The following is a 14,684-nucleotide window of genomic DNA, read 5'->3' as shown; positions in this document are numbered from 1 at the left end:
CTGCTTATATTTTCATGTTTTTCAAACATTCAAATATGACAAAATATCACAAAATATAAACAGACAGTTAAACAGGCTCACTTTGACAAACACCATACAAAGACATATGTATCCATCTAACCTCTAAAACTTCCATTTCAGGTGACAGTATGGTTACAAAATTATACTTAGAATTCAGATGCTTCTGGACAGTTCTGTGATTTCTTGCCAGGTGTTAAAATACAGTATTTTGATTGGTCTCTGAGAAAGTGTTCTAGCTTTTTAAACTTGAAAAAATAGTCAGGATGTCCAGTTTAGCTATTACCTGTTTTAATAGATTTGTCTGTAATCTTTCTCATAAACATTACCTACAGCATTCAGAAATGCAACTGCGCACACAAACACCCACAGGGGAGGAGATCTGGCAAGATATCCTTTCATTTAAGTAATTTTAAAAGTTTAGATACAGTCCTAAGTGACCACTGGAACTGTGGATATCTTTCCAAATCTGCTCATACCAAAGTTCTGATTTTTTACCTTACTTCGTCTTCACAGACAGTAATCTCCTCACGGGATGCCATAGTAACCAAAATGGCTTTTAATCCAATTAGCAGCAAGAAAAAAAGAAAAGCAGAATAGCAGCAGAGAAGTGTTGAGGCCTCACTCTTCCTCGTTTTCTCCATTTAAGATAAAGAACATTTTTAAAAGTGTCATGCACTACCGTATATATGATGAAATACAAACATAATTTTTCCTCTTAGACAGAAAGGCAAATGTACTATGTGCAATTTATCCTAGCTTTATTAGCACATCATAAATTTGTTTGTTATTTGATGGAAAAATGGTTTGCCAAACTTGTGAGCAAAAGCTTAGAAACGGACAACTTGACCAAAGCAGGAACCAACTCCAGAGCTGCCCATCTCAGTCACAAACCATAACAAACTAGGGACTGTTGCCACCTTGGGGAAAGTAAAATAGCACAGGCAACAGTTTCAACCTTCTTGTTTTTCTAAACCACTGCAGTAGTTTTCAACAATTGCATTACCAGTTTGACCTGGAAATCCAGTCATGAAGTCTACGGGAACTGAACCACAAAGAAATCACTTGTTTCTTACTTAGGACTTTTTTAGATCATGACTCTGTTTTACAACACTGCTGATATTTTTAATTTATCATTTTCAGTAAACAGATTAATTTATGTAAGAGCTATCTGCATTAAGTCTGTGCATATCAATACGTATAATTTAAGTGCAAATAAGTGAATTTTTGATAAATTGTACTTTTCAGTGAAAAATGAATTAAAAGTGAAGTTGTAAGTTCTAGGGTCTCTCTTCAGCATAACAGAGGAGTGTGCATTTAAAAATTAAACCTCCTTCATTCTGACTTAAGCTTCTATTTGAAACACTCTCAAGTACACTGCTGTATTACTGTCTGTGGTTTTGTCAGTAATTACACACATTTCTGTTCATAAACTGCAAAATAAGTTTTGAAAACAGTGAAACTGTTTTAAGGATATAAGGATTTAATTCTCACAGTAGTGAGCAGTGTACACCACCTAATCAATGCCAAGGAGGTTGTTTTGGTTGTTCCTCAAGTTACAGGTTGATTTCCGAGAAGGCTCGCATCCCCTGGCACACGGTGGAAGTCAGGTGGGGTGTATTTCTATGCTTCCCCCTTCCCCTTCTCATCAAAGGAGTGGGCACCAGGGGCTCAGGACAGACCCACGCTTGTCCCTGCCAGCTAATCAACCCAAGAAGTGGCCTTGGGCACAAAAAGCAATGCCAGAAGAGAGGGCACCTGGAGCACATCTACAGCCTACCCACCGAGACTGCATCACCCTGACAGTACACAACCCTGCTGCATGAGTTTAGCAGATAATTTAGGATCAATGCTGAAAGGGTTAGGAAACATCCCGGAACACGCAATTTCCAATTTTTTTTTTTAAACAAATAATCTGGTAATACACTTTTTTTTTTTTCCAATCAAACCTGAGTACAAAAACCAAACTCTAGGCCAGCTTTGTTTCCTGAAGGCCAGTCGATACCATAAGAGTCCGAAGGGAAAGCCATACATCACTACACGACGGGGGATGCCTGCCGCAGTTAGCCCTCAGACACTCACTCACTGGCTCGAATCCAAGGACACGGATTTGTACTAACCGCCGACCGACTCATTTTCTGTTAATCAAGTCAACAGCCCAAAATGAGATTTACTTCTTTATACATAAGGACTTGTTTTGAAAACTAGGATAGGATTACCGCTCTGCATCCACCTAATCCGTGCCTGGTAGCAGAGAGCGGGGGATGGTGCACTAGGAAGTATACGAACTCCAGAGACGGCAAATTCCTCCCCACCACCCACGTTTATTGCCAGCAAAGTTTTTGGGTTTTAAATTAAGTCCTGGCAGCCACCTTTCTAAACCCCTCCTCAAAGAGCGTATTGCTGACCGCCGTGATCCTCCAGCCCCGGGAGAACACGCCGCTCCTCTCCGGGCCGCGCTCGCCCGAGCTCAGGCAGCAGAGCCCCGCGGCCGGCTGGCCCGGCGGCGCCCAGGGAGGTTTCCCGGCACGTCCCACCCCTCCTCCGGGCCGGGCCCGTGGCAGCGGGCGGAAGCACTCGCCGCCGAGACGCGGTCTGCTTCCTCCTCCTCCTCTAGCAGCCGGGCGGTCTCCAAGGAGCCCAGGGAGACGCTCCCTCAGCCCGGGCGGGCCCGGCCATCCCGCCAGGCGATGTCGGGGCGTCCCCGGGGCGGGAAGGGAGGGCAGCTCCCAGGCGCCCGAGGAGAGATCAGGCCTCCGCGGGCGGGCGATCAGGCCCGGCCTCACGCCCCGCCGCTCCCGGCCCCGCTCCTACCTCACCGGGGCTCTCTTCCCCCTCGGCTCCCCGCGCCTCAAAATGGCGGCGTGCGGCCAGCGCCGCCCCGCGGCCGCCCGCCTCCCTCCCCTCCCCTCACCTCCCCGCCGGCGGCGGGCGGGCCGTTACCCCCGGCCCACCGCCCTCCCGACCGGCTCCGCGCCTTCCCGCCGCGGGCAGCCCCGAACCAGGCTGTGCCCCGCCGCCGCCCGGGACCTGCTGAGGCTCCGCGTCCTGGTAACCGACCCCTTTCCTCTCCTGCGTCCCGGCGGCCGCCTGCGGGCAGCGGCGCGGAGCCCGGTCCCCTTCGCCGGCGGTCCCAGAGCGGGAGTCCCTCGCCATGACAGAGGTACCGTGGTGGAGCTGAGGTGGCTGTTGTTACTGCTTGGTGGTTAAAAGCAAGTGGTTAAAAACAATAAACCCCCGAAGCAGGCACCCGCCTCCTCCGAGGGCTCTTCGGGGCTGGGGCAGGGGGTCGAGGCCCACTGCAGCCCCGGTGCATTGGGGTTACCCGAGGGCCGCTTGTCTGGGTTTTTTAAAAAGGTAAATTGTACTCATTGCACATATTTCTCCTTCTAATAGTGATCAGGAGAACTGAATATTCTGTATATTGTTAAATACACTTTTTCCCCATATTTTTTGCAGATCCTATTGGAAAGTCTCACAAGCCCTCCTACGGTGGCTGGGGCTTCTTGGGGGTTTGGGGTTGGTTTGTTTTTATTTGGGGGCATTTGGTATCCTCCACTGCACAGCAGGAAAGACAGGAGACCGTGAGCTGATCTTGAGAACTCGCATGTCTGTCTCTTCTTCCCCTTCTCTCAATGGCAGCAAGAGAAGGCAGAATGGGAAAACTTAAACAAGCTATTAATGCGTCGTGGGTTGAAACCAGTGAGTCTTGCTGCCCCCCAAAGCTGCAGAAATGTATCAGGTAAGGAAATGCTAATTTTACAAGTTTTTGTATCTGGAAATAGTGAGCCTAAGTTCATAAGGCATCTCTAAAGCTGTCGCTTCCAAATGGTAGCAGAGATGTGATCTTCTTCAGCTACTAGAAGTCTTTCATTATGACTTTGCTTATTTTATGTATCTCCAGATATGATTGTCTTAGACAGTCAGTCTTCTCTAGGAATAAGACTTGCATTAAAAACGCTGGTGGAAGACGCTGATCGACAGCAGAAAATGATGCAGGGGCTTATGGAGGCTAATCGTTGTCTTAGGTAAGACCCAGTGGAAGGAACTTACTTGCTAATGCAAAGCAAAAGTATTACCAGTGTCCATCTCCTGCCAGGTGGAGCTTTTGTCACACCTGAGGTCTAAGGCCTTTTTCCTGAGATTTTTGTCCAATATGCAGCAGTGTTGGCCTAGTTCCTTTTGAGCTCCTATGTTATTTCATCTGCTGCTACTTTCCATACCAGCATATTTCCTGTACCTGCTGCCACAGTTTATTATTGAGTGTCATCAGATAATGTTTGTCAGGCCTGTGCTTCCTTTGCTGTACTTAGTGAAATGAGTTTAATTTAAATCAGGGATTTATTTTATTTTATTTTTTTTAGAGATGAGGTACGACAGGAACAAAGTAGGGCATCTCGACAGGAACAGCGGGCTAATGATTTGGAAAATGTGGTGAAAAACATTAAGTCCAAAATTTGTCAGCTGGAAGATGAGACAATAGCTAAAGTTTGCCAGCAACAGAATCAAGTCAAAGAACTTCAAAAAGATCAACAGGTTTCACAGGTAATTCAGATAGGGCTGTCTAAGGATTCAAACTTTTGACTGTTTTTAAAAGCTCTAAAAATATTTACATTGATCAAAATAAACATGAATCTTGGGTCATAGAGTTAGTACACTATTTATAGCTAAGATTTTTCAATCTATACAGAATTTTCTAGCAATAACTTAGAAAAATATCTTTATTCTTCTTCCACTGCCTCTTCAGTATGTCTAAAAACCGAGTACTAAACTTCTTTGGGACCAGGTGCATACTTGGGCATGTGCAGTAAAGTCTCCAGCTTGTGGGTTAGAATAATTTTGTATGCTCCCATTATCTCTTCACAGGCAAAATATCAACAGCAGCAGGAAAAGCTGCAAGAACAGGAAGAGATTATTGCCCGTTTGCAGAAGGAGCTGTGCAAAGTTGGGATGGAGGAGCAACGGTGCATTGCCACTCAAAACAAAACGTTTTGTCGGTTTTGCAAAAGAGCTCCTAAGTCTCTTCTGGATCAGCAGTAAGCAATTTTCTTATATTGGTGAATGACCTGTAACATTAAATGAAGAAACAGATTTTAAAGTAACTAACTGTTCTCGATATTTATATGAAAAAAAAAAAAAGCTGGAGACCTTAGGAGTGCAAGCTGAAATATGAATACATGTAAAGGTACATCAATGCAGTAATTTTTTCTTGTATAATAAATGCGAGCTGGATAAATCTATGGCAGAAAGTAAAAAGTTATTAGCCCCTGTATACACTAGGTGTCAGCAAAGAGAAGGGAATGATTCACTCTACTCTGGAACTGCAGTATCTGCTAGGGTGATCTCATCCTGGGGTTCTAACATTTTAAAATGTAAATTGAAAAAACAACAAACACCACCCCCCCCCTCCCCCACCCCCCAAAAAAACCTGTCCAGGTTGCAGTCACTTCTGAAGTGCAAGTGGTCTTTGCAACTGCTGACTGCGGGCTTGCTGTAAGGCTTCCCAGGTACTTTAGTGACAGTTCTGAGAAAGTATTCCAAGCCTATGTCTCTTGCAGTAAGATCTCCATAGTTCTGCTATAATCAGAGACTTGCCAATTCTTAGGCTTCAGGTAGCCATCACTTTATTGTGCTGATGTCGCCTGGTTTTCCAGGCCTCTCTAGTAACCTTTACCTGGGAAGCATTTAAAAGGGATTGTGTGTGTACAGCCCTTTTCTCCTGCCCTCGCTGTATGAGAAGAAGGCTCACTGAATTTGGTTCCCTGTGCTTTCTCGTCTGTCCCTCCAAAACAGACAATCTCAGAGTGCTCAAGAGGACAGGCGGTTTCTCAGCTGTTCAGTTTTTTGTGGCTCTATTTTTTGCAGCCACTTACTTGGAAAGCAGTTTTAGTTTCTTTGGAGACAGATGTTCTCAGGCTATGTGGGACCTGTGCTCCCTACCTCCCGCAATGGTTGCTGAGCCCTAGCACTCGGGACTGCCACGCTGTTAAGATTGCTGGGTAAACATAGTCACAAGATGAGGAGGCTGTCAGGAGGATTTAGCTTTTGTCTCGTCTTGAACAATTTTGCCACTTTCAGTCTAGTACAGAGTTAATGTATCTACTTTTCTGTTTTGGAAAACTGTGATTGTGTTTGATATGAGAGAACCCACTATTCGATGTGGTCATTTCTGAAGTGCAGCGCAGTTCTGTAAGCGGGCCTGTTCCTAGGGGGTCATCACAGTATCTTTCAAGCATGATTTTTTTGAGAATATCTGAAATTCAAAATACCGTTTTTCCTTTCTTCAGGTTCCTTTGTCTAATTGATTATTATGAATCTCAAATTAGTCAAATGAAAAAGGAGCTAAGGTAGGTCTTATCTAATGCCTTATGGCCCTGCTGTTCAAAATTTTCTTAGTCCTGACTGTTCTTAAAGCTTGTAATGGTAAATATTCTGTGTTCCAGATGTCACTAGCATGTAAGAAACAGCAAAGGATTGTAATGGTCGTGGAAGTTTGGATTCTTCTGGGAATAGCTGTCAGTCAGGCTAGGCAGCTGCTCAGTCAGGAGGCCAGGACAGCTAGGAAGTTGGGGGCATTTAGACACTTGAGCTATAATTCTTTCTTTTTCTTTTTTTTTTTTTTTTTTTCTTTCCCTTCCCCTTTTGCCATGGTTCACAGGCAGAAGAATTACTGTATTAGCAGTGCTCAGTCAACTGATCTCCCTAAACAAAAGGAATACCAGCTTTTCAGCTCTATTGCGGTGCCTACATGGTACAAAGCAACAAGCAGATACCTGAGACATTCCTATAATTTGAGATTATTATCTTGAAAACTGAAATGGGATTTGCTTGTACTGGAATTTCTCTCAAGGAATAAGTGCACTTAATTAGTATATGAAACAGCTTCCCAGAAATAATAGAGAAGAGCAGTGGATCTTAGGGCAGAATTTCTATTTTATTTACTTTGCAGTTTATGGAAACATTATTATCATACATAACTGCTAACGAAGCCAACTTAGATCTTTGAGATAATCGAATTACAGTAAGCTGAAACAATTTATTTTTCCCAATAGGCAATATAAAAAAGATGAAGACCAGGTACAGAGAGAAGTAAAAAGCAAGGAAGAATTCTTAAATCTAGATGCTACTCCTAATTATAGAGCACTGCTCACGGTATGGAACTGCTAAGAATAAGTCAGTGCAGATCTCTAAATGGTAACCCTTCAAGAGCCACATAGAAACATATATGTGTTTGATTTCCAGCCCCTTGTTCTTATCACGTCTTCTTAATTTGTAACCTCTCTGGGCAGGGTTCGCTGTCTTTATGCAAGGATTCGGTACTATGTTGTGAGTCGTCTTCGCTGGGGACTGAATAGACCTCCGTAATCACAGGTTCTCCACCTGCGGTCTAGTGCAGCAGGCTCTTGATCTTAGTTGCTAATTCCTCATCCATGCTTTCTTGCTATATAGGCAAATGGGAACCCTTCTTAACACATATGTACTTTAAAGTGTTTAAGCTTGTTGTTTATGGAATGAGTGAAATAAAAGAAATAACACAGTCTATGTTGCAGTCTTTCCAGAAGCAACTCATTGAAACAAAAGCCAGGAATGAACAGCTTTTGCTTGAAAATATAAATCTCAGGAAAGATTTGGAAATAAGGTGAGAAAGGATAAGTATAATTCTTTGTAAGGGCACTTCGACAGACTTTGCTTTACAAAGAAAGAAACTGAAAGCACCAGCAATTGTAAAAGTAAACTATGAAATCTGCCTTCAAAAGCGATGCATAGAAGTAAGGTATAGCAGCAGCAGTCAGCCTTCCCTCCCTACAGTCTTAATAAGACAACTGCTAATGGTTATTTTGCTGTTTCTTGTTGTTGCCACACAGAAATGTTGCAGGATTTCATTTCCAGAATGATGTTGCGGCCCTGGCAAAGCTTTCTTACTTTTTCACTTGGCTGAGTTTTATAGATACCTTCAAATGCAAGACATATAATATGGTACTTTTTCTTTCTAACAGACCAACTGCACAAGAATTAAAACTTTACAAGCACCAAGTGAAGAAACTAGAGAAAACTTTAAAGAAAACTATCCAGTAAGTATATTTCTTCAGTAACTTTCATGAATCCTCTGAACTTCTTAAGGCAAAGATACTCTGTAACCCGTAATGTAGATAGTAGCTCATAAAGCATGTACCTTATCACCCTTCCTTGGAGCCTGGTTGTGGGCAGCAAATGCTACTGTATCTCCAAAGATACCCTGTGAGTCTCTGAAATGATGGCACGGTCTCCAAATGGGGGCAGAGCAGTGTGTCTTTTTTATTTCGTTTTGTCTTTCTGGATTTGATTTGAGTCAGGCTATCGCAGGCAATATGGACAGGACCAAACTGTGTTGTTTGCTGCTTCTGTGAGCTATAAAGCAAGCTACTGGTTACATTATGGATTATGAATGAGAAAGTATGAGTTGGCAAAATGTTGCGGCTACTGAAGTTATATCCATATTATTCTTAGAAATTGACTTAGTTTTCTTCTGAAACATTGCTAAGAAAATACATTGAAGGTATTAGAGCTCCAGTACTGACAAAGTGGTTTTATCTGTAATTTCACTTAATCATTTGTGCATGTGTATACTGAACGCTAAATATTTTACAGCCTGAAAAAGACATCACTTAAACTTTTAAAATGTTCAGTTCTTCATTTCACGTTGTGTATATTTAAATGGTCTTTTCTCTCATGCAGTGGGTATGATTTAGATGGTAGTTTTAGAGAAAGTAATCTTAGATTTGACAAGAGGGGTAGGGAGCTATATATAGTAAACCTGGGAAGATGTTCAAGCAGAAGCAGATAAAGACTGTGAGCACAGAATTTGACCCTTTTGAGTAAAAATCTGGATTTTAAGTCTTCAGCTGTAGTAGAACCTCTGGTAACAGAACAACTGTACATCTGGTGGTGTCCCTTCTAAATTAGCATGCAGTCTGGAATAACCTCAACCTGGAGACTTGAGATAAATTAACAATATTTACATTAAGTATTATGTTCTTCAGCTAGTTCAGTTTGATGGAATTCTATTGGCAGGCATCATAAAATGGAGATTTTACTTTGTAGGTGTTAAGTATATGTGCTACATACCTGGTTCTTTAATCCAGCTGAAAGTAGTGTCTCCTGCTAAGGCTACTTGTGTAACCCACTGTATGTATTTGGCGTGTAGATCTTCGGGGAGTAGTACTGGAGAACGAACAGAAGAAAAGAAAGAACCCGAGAGTATCGCAGGAGTAGATCAGCTGCAGGCAGTTTGCCAGCAATACTTACAGGTATGCAAATTTTATCTGTACTGTGTGTATCTAGCACTGTTACAATGAAATATAATACATGAGTTTTGTTTAACTACATAAACTGAAGCATGCTATTTTGAATCTAAGAGTTCATACGAAGTCCTCCACACAAGATGCGTAATGTTCTGGATTTGGCAGTTAATGTAGGCTTGTTCTTAATTGTTCTATCTTGGTGTAAACTACCTGAAAATGCAGCAAGGAAGCAGAGACTAGGTTGGCAAACATCAAATCAATGATTTAGCTGAAGTCTTTTCAGGACAGGGGATTTGTTTAAGGTCTTGGGCAGAACAGATCCGTATGTTACGGTTTTAAACATGCCTGAGGAGATAATGGCTTTTATTTTAATTTGAATTTTTAAAAAAAGCGCAAATATATTAAAACTTAGCAAAATGTAAACTGTGGAAGTAACAATGCCTCAAGTGGATAAATGTTAAGTATCCCTCAAAGGGAAGTATATTTGCATTACTTTTACATATCTTCTAGCTAGTATATTTTTAAATTTTTGAATCTATTACATTTTGAATGCATCTGTAAAATCCATCAATAGTAACTTATTGGAGCTATTTATGATTTAACGTTTAGACAATCATGACTGTGGTGGAGAGGGATTTTATTATAAAATGTCATACATATTTGAGCAATAACATTTGTTATTTGGTGTTGAAGGTTTTGTCCCATATTGATTCCATTTTGCGAAGTCCAAGAGCTCCTCCATTAATATACAGGCGCAGTAAAGGGCCAGTGCAAAACTATATTAAAGAGAATGGACAGGAATGTGGATTTGAGCACCTTCCGCTTACTATAGAAATGTGGGCAGATCAGCTAATGGCCCTAAAGGTAATGCATTATTGTACTTGGCTTTATATTCTTCCTTTAACCTGCTGACCACTCCTCGGTCTCTCCCTATATGTAGGGTTTTTTTCTGTGTGTAGCTTTTGTTATTGCCTGACTTGGTGTTAAATTTTAAAAATAATTCTGCTGTCCATTTATATACCACCTTAAAACCATAGTAAAGTGAAAAATGTGCAGTGTGTCTACAGGCCAGAGATGTTCCTCTGTGTATATCGTCCAAATGTTTTTGTTCACTGGCTGAGTCCCTAAGAAGACACTTAAGCTTTAGAGTCTACGTACTTTGCACATTGATGACGATGCATTCTCTTTCTTCCTTTTGTCTTGCCAGAACAGTAACTTTTTGATCTAAATACAAGTTAAGTAATTTTTTTGAAAACCAAACTCTCTGTGACCAACACTTTTATTTCACTGAAACTACAATATATGAAGTACTTTAATTTTTAGACTATCAGCATTCCTTTTATATGAAAGAATGTAAGCAAGATCCTGTGCTTAAATTCCGTGAAAATGAAAACCTTACTGTCTCCAGTACTGGAATGTTTTTGCACATGAGAAACAGAAAATCTGCCCGTTTCTATAATAAAAACAACTTTAAGAAGTTACTAAAATAAGTTGTGTCTCCTCCCTTCTTTTGAAAGGATTTGCATAGGTCCTTGAGAAAGCTGTCTCTGGAGTTGGTGCCCTGGCACACTGCAGATCCACAGGATAACAGAGAATCCATACGAGTTGAAGACCTCCAGTTCACAGTAGATGCAATTTTGGAAGAAATAGAAAATAAGGAAAAGGTAATTCTTACCAGGGGTTTATAATCACAAGTTACTGTGGAATTCTTAAATGCATTCTTCACACAGTGATGAGATTTGTGCATTTTAAAGCCTTGCAGAGTTTCAGAAATAGCTGTTTCAAGGTATTCAATAGTCAAAGACTATTTTAACACAATGGATAAATTCAGCTTGGGGAAGACTGCTTTAATCAAAGTCCAACGATGTGTGACCAACGATGAATTTGCATTGCCCTGTAGTCTCAGGCATTATCCTGTTCTGTCTGTTTCTCAGTCAGCATTGAGAATACATCAAGGTACTTACTAAGCAACAGAGAAGAAAGCTTTCAAAAGAGTATTTTTGGTTTGCTGGATATCTGTGTCTGAAAACTTTAAAGTACGTCTTCAGATTTCAGAATATTTGAAACGCCGTGATTTAATAAGGGTAGTTACACCCGTTTTTCTTCATATACCAGTTTTGAGAATGTTTCACGGTTTAAAAGAATCCTTGCTTTGTTAAGCAATAACGTTGACAAGTTATTCTTTCTGCTTGCTACAGAACAGCCAGACGCCGTCCCTACCAACCCTGTTTGCAATAGTCTCTCACTTCCAGAAGTTGTTTGACGTGAATTCTCTGAACGGCGTTTATCCACGAATGAATGAGGTTTACACAAGGCTTGGGGAAATGACCAATGCTATGAGAAATCTCCATGAGCTCCTGGAACTAGGTAAAGACTTACCACCTAGCATTTGTTCAGACCATTTCCAAAGGAAGAAGATGACAAGTGAAAGCCTGATCTCTTCATAGAAAACATGTTGAGCTGCTGAGAAATGAGTAAACTAGGTATATTCTTCACTGCGAAGATAAAAATAGGTTGCTGTCAACTGGGAGTTTAAATAGCAAAACCCCATTACTTGTAAGCCTTTAGCAGTTGCTGAGGAATACCAGGGAGGCAGAAGAAATGAATAACAGATAAAATTGATTTTATTTTTTTTTTCCACAAAGCTTTGTTTCCTGTGAGCTGACTTCATAATTCTTCTTGACCATCTTTCATTCTCTACTTGAAAGATACCAAGTTTAAGAAAAAACTCAGCCTTTGCTGTAGATTTCAACTCAGTAACTCATTCAAGTGTAATTATGTCCAGTCCTCAGAAACTTCCTTCTTATGCTGCTAAACGTAAAAAAAGTTGTTGTTGACTGTCAAAAACTAAGTGCCAGTACTCGCAGGCATACCTAGTTACTTCCCAGTACCCATTCTCTTCTGGTTTGTACTTCTGGAGAACAGCTGCTCTTGGGTTTAAAGGTTTGGCTGCGCTGTAGGGTGTACAGCCCGAGAGCCAGGCTCCTGGACTACTAAGGTCTTCTGAGCCTCATTCAAGGAGGGAAGCAGTCTTCCTGCCTGCAGCCAGCACGGGAGATGAGGAAGCCTCATGTCTCCCTGTAATGGCAAACCAATGGAGCTCAAAGGATGCCTTCTCCAAGGCTAGTTCTTCTGGAATTGAGGGAGAAAAGGACAAGGACCCTGTTACCTTGAATCACAGCAGTCAAAGCAGGTAAAATCCAATACCTAAACAAGTTCTGGCTGTTAACAAAGTATTTATTGAGCAGGTTCCTTGTTGGCCTAGCCCCTATACCATGATTCTGCTGTGTTACAGGAACCTAACGAATAACTCTCTCTCTATATATAACTTCAGTTGGCAGATTTCCACTGACATTGTAGGGAGCACTTTAGTACCATCTCTGCTGTGAAAATACGCAGCTCTGACAAGTTTTGTAGCCATTAAAGGATTAGTGAGAGATTCACCATTCCTAGCAAACATTAGTTTATTTCTGACCACAGGCACTTTGTTTTCTGTGAATGGTGGAACTTGTATGCCTAGATGTGTGAAAACCAACTAAAATCTGGGCACCTGCAAGAATTGGATTGTGTCTAAAATACTTTCCTGTTATTACTGTTCTAAGAAACATGAAGTGTTTGTTTTTCCACAGACAGTTCAGCTCCACCCACTGTGGTAGTGGATACTGTTGGGAAACTGCGTGATATAATTAACGAGAACGTGACTGAGCAGGTACAGCAGCTTCTAGGGACCCAAGACATCCACAGGTATGTGGGGCTGTTCCATTGGTGACCGTTCTTCAAACATCACATGTAGTAATTGAGAGAACTGGCTAAAGCCGATACTGAAAGAAACTTTAATAATTTGTTACGAAGGAGTGAGCTGTGACAGTTAAAGGAGTTACTGCTATCCTGCGTGAAACAAACCTTGAATACTTTCAAGAGGATGAAGCTGGCAAAGAGAAAAATTAAGGCCAGAAGGTTCCAAAACACCTTGTTGGTTTGCATGGATAAGGTGATCAAATAACCCTGAATAGGATGTGTGTTTCATATGGAGACAAAGCAAATACTGCACGTGGGTGGGGAGGAGAAAGTGTTGCAAGGTTTCGACTGTAATATTGAAGCATATTAGTTGCTAAGAGAACATATGCCTCAAGCTGCCTACAAATATTTTGGGAGCTGGACAAATCTTGTTCTGCCTTCAACAGATGAGAACATGCATATACTTGGTAGCCGACTATAAGAGCTTGCGTTCAGCATGGGCTCTGCAAACATACTAAAAATTAATTGCAGCAGGCAGCAAGTCTGACACATGCTGTGTTAACAATACTAACTCCCTCAACCTTTCTGCACTCCTCAAAGTTTTAACTAGAGAATAGCTGCTTGTAAAACATTCCTTGCTCCACCCCCAGGCAGTATATTTAGCATACACAGACCAATGTTCCAATCCAAAAATTACCTGGTGCCATGTAAGGAGCAAAGGAAGGATGTGTATAGGGCATAAATAGTGAAATTAAAGATCCTCTTTTGACAGCTAACACTTGTTGGCTGCAGGTTTCAGAACTTGAGAACACATTTTTGGTGTAGATGGTTTTATATACTACCTAAGTAGCGGTGTTTTCAGAAAGACACGACATAGTACAGCAAAACAGCCAAGGAGATGAACTTAAAATGCCCTCGCACCTTTTATCTGACTGTCTCACTTGCACATTTCAGTATAATCAATAAGCTAGAAGAACACGAGTGCTTCTTTCCACCATTTCAAGCTCTCATTCAAGATTTGCTCTGTCTTCTAGGTGAGTAATATTTGCAACAGTTGTAATTATCTTCATGCCAACACTTCCTCCTAAAACTTTAAATAGCTAACAAGGGTTTTGTTTACTCCTGGTGTGCTAAAACACAAGGAGGATGTGAGGGAAGGTGCTAACTTTTGCCTCACTCTCCTCTTCTTTCTATCTTTCCTCAGGAAGTGACCAAAATACTTTTTCGTTGAACATGGGGTTGCATATATTCAATCATATTACTCCTCAGATAAGCTAAATTGAGCTTTTCCCAAAAGCATTAAAAGGTGCGAGGAGTTTATTTTATTCACTAGCTGTATTTCTAACATTTAAGTTAGAATTTTGGCTGAACTTGAAGATGTTCTAGGTACATATGCCTTACCCTTTTGCTTTTAATTCTGTTTCAGAGATCAGTAACCTGGATGATATTTTACCTACTGTGCGAAATTTGAAATTGGTAGCTAGTTAAGAGTTAGTCTGGTCTTCTCTAGCAAGATCTATCTTACCTGTGAATGTACCTGTTGATGCTTATGACATTACAGCTACCTCTAACCTCTCTCACCCTAATCAACAGTGTCAGAGTTTTTGACGTAAATAAAAGCTGTGGCATTTTTTTCATTTTTCTTAA

General features: G+C 41.3%; 2 protein-coding genes across 10 annotated transcripts in view; one reads left to right on the top strand and one right to left on the bottom strand.

Annotated features, from left to right (window-relative positions):
* FAIM (Fas apoptotic inhibitory molecule) overlaps positions 1–2,916 on the bottom strand; it is a 9,011-nt gene extending 6,095 nt beyond the window's left edge. For 2 of the 6 annotated variants that reach the window (XR_012044440.1, XR_012044441.1), the window contains exon 1: positions 517–1,462. Coding sequence is in view for 1 of the 6 variants with exons in the window: in XM_072875181.1 (XP_072731282.1) it covers positions 517–662 (146 nt within the window). In the remaining 5 variants the exon portion in view is untranslated. Of the gene's footprint in view, positions 1–516; positions 1,463–2,390; positions 2,658–2,832 lie in introns of those variants that run through there. The other 4 variants (XM_072875182.1, XM_072875183.1, XM_072875184.1 and 1 more) reach the window with 4 other exon arrangements.
* On the top strand, positions 2,763–14,684 carry CEP70 (centrosomal protein 70). Of its 4 annotated transcripts, none has more exons than XM_072875176.1 (16): positions 2,763–3,181; positions 3,661–3,760; positions 3,923–4,046; positions 4,383–4,563; positions 4,885–5,054; positions 6,306–6,365; positions 7,071–7,170; positions 7,569–7,657; positions 8,016–8,090; positions 9,203–9,305; positions 9,993–10,163; positions 10,817–10,963; positions 11,498–11,666; positions 12,929–13,043; positions 13,992–14,071; positions 14,242–14,452. In XM_072875176.1, the coding sequence occupies exons 1-16, from the start codon at positions 3,173–3,175 to the stop codon at positions 14,313–14,315; spliced, it is 1,767 nt and encodes a 588-aa protein (XP_072731277.1). In that variant the 5' UTR covers positions 2,763–3,172; the 3' UTR covers positions 14,316–14,452. The 4 variants fall into 4 exon arrangements, with proteins under 4 accessions (XP_072731277.1, XP_072731280.1, XP_072731278.1 ...); XM_072875177.1 differs by lacking the exon at positions 14,242–14,452 and adding an exon at positions 14,464–14,684 and having other exon boundaries at positions 2,781–3,181; XM_072875178.1 differs by lacking the exon at positions 2,763–3,181 and adding an exon at positions 3,194–3,375.

This window comes from Ciconia boyciana, chromosome 10, assembly GCF_034638445.1.
Source record: "Ciconia boyciana chromosome 10, ASM3463844v1, whole genome shotgun sequence".
Lineage (NCBI taxonomy): Eukaryota > Metazoa > Chordata > Aves > Ciconiiformes > Ciconiidae > Ciconia > Ciconia boyciana.
This window is presented reverse-complemented; position numbering and strand designations above follow the sequence as displayed.

Bases quoted from the DNA above. Each gene is read 5' to 3' on its own strand.
- CEP70 (XM_072875176.1), top strand. The intron at 4,047-4,382 runs GTAAGACCCAGT...TATTTTTTTTAG, and splicing joins GAGGCTAATCGTTGTCTTAG to AGATGAGGTACGACAGGAAC. The intron at 7,658-8,015 runs GTGAGAAAGGAT...TCTTTCTAACAG, and splicing joins AGGAAAGATTTGGAAATAAG to ACCAACTGCACAAGAATTAA.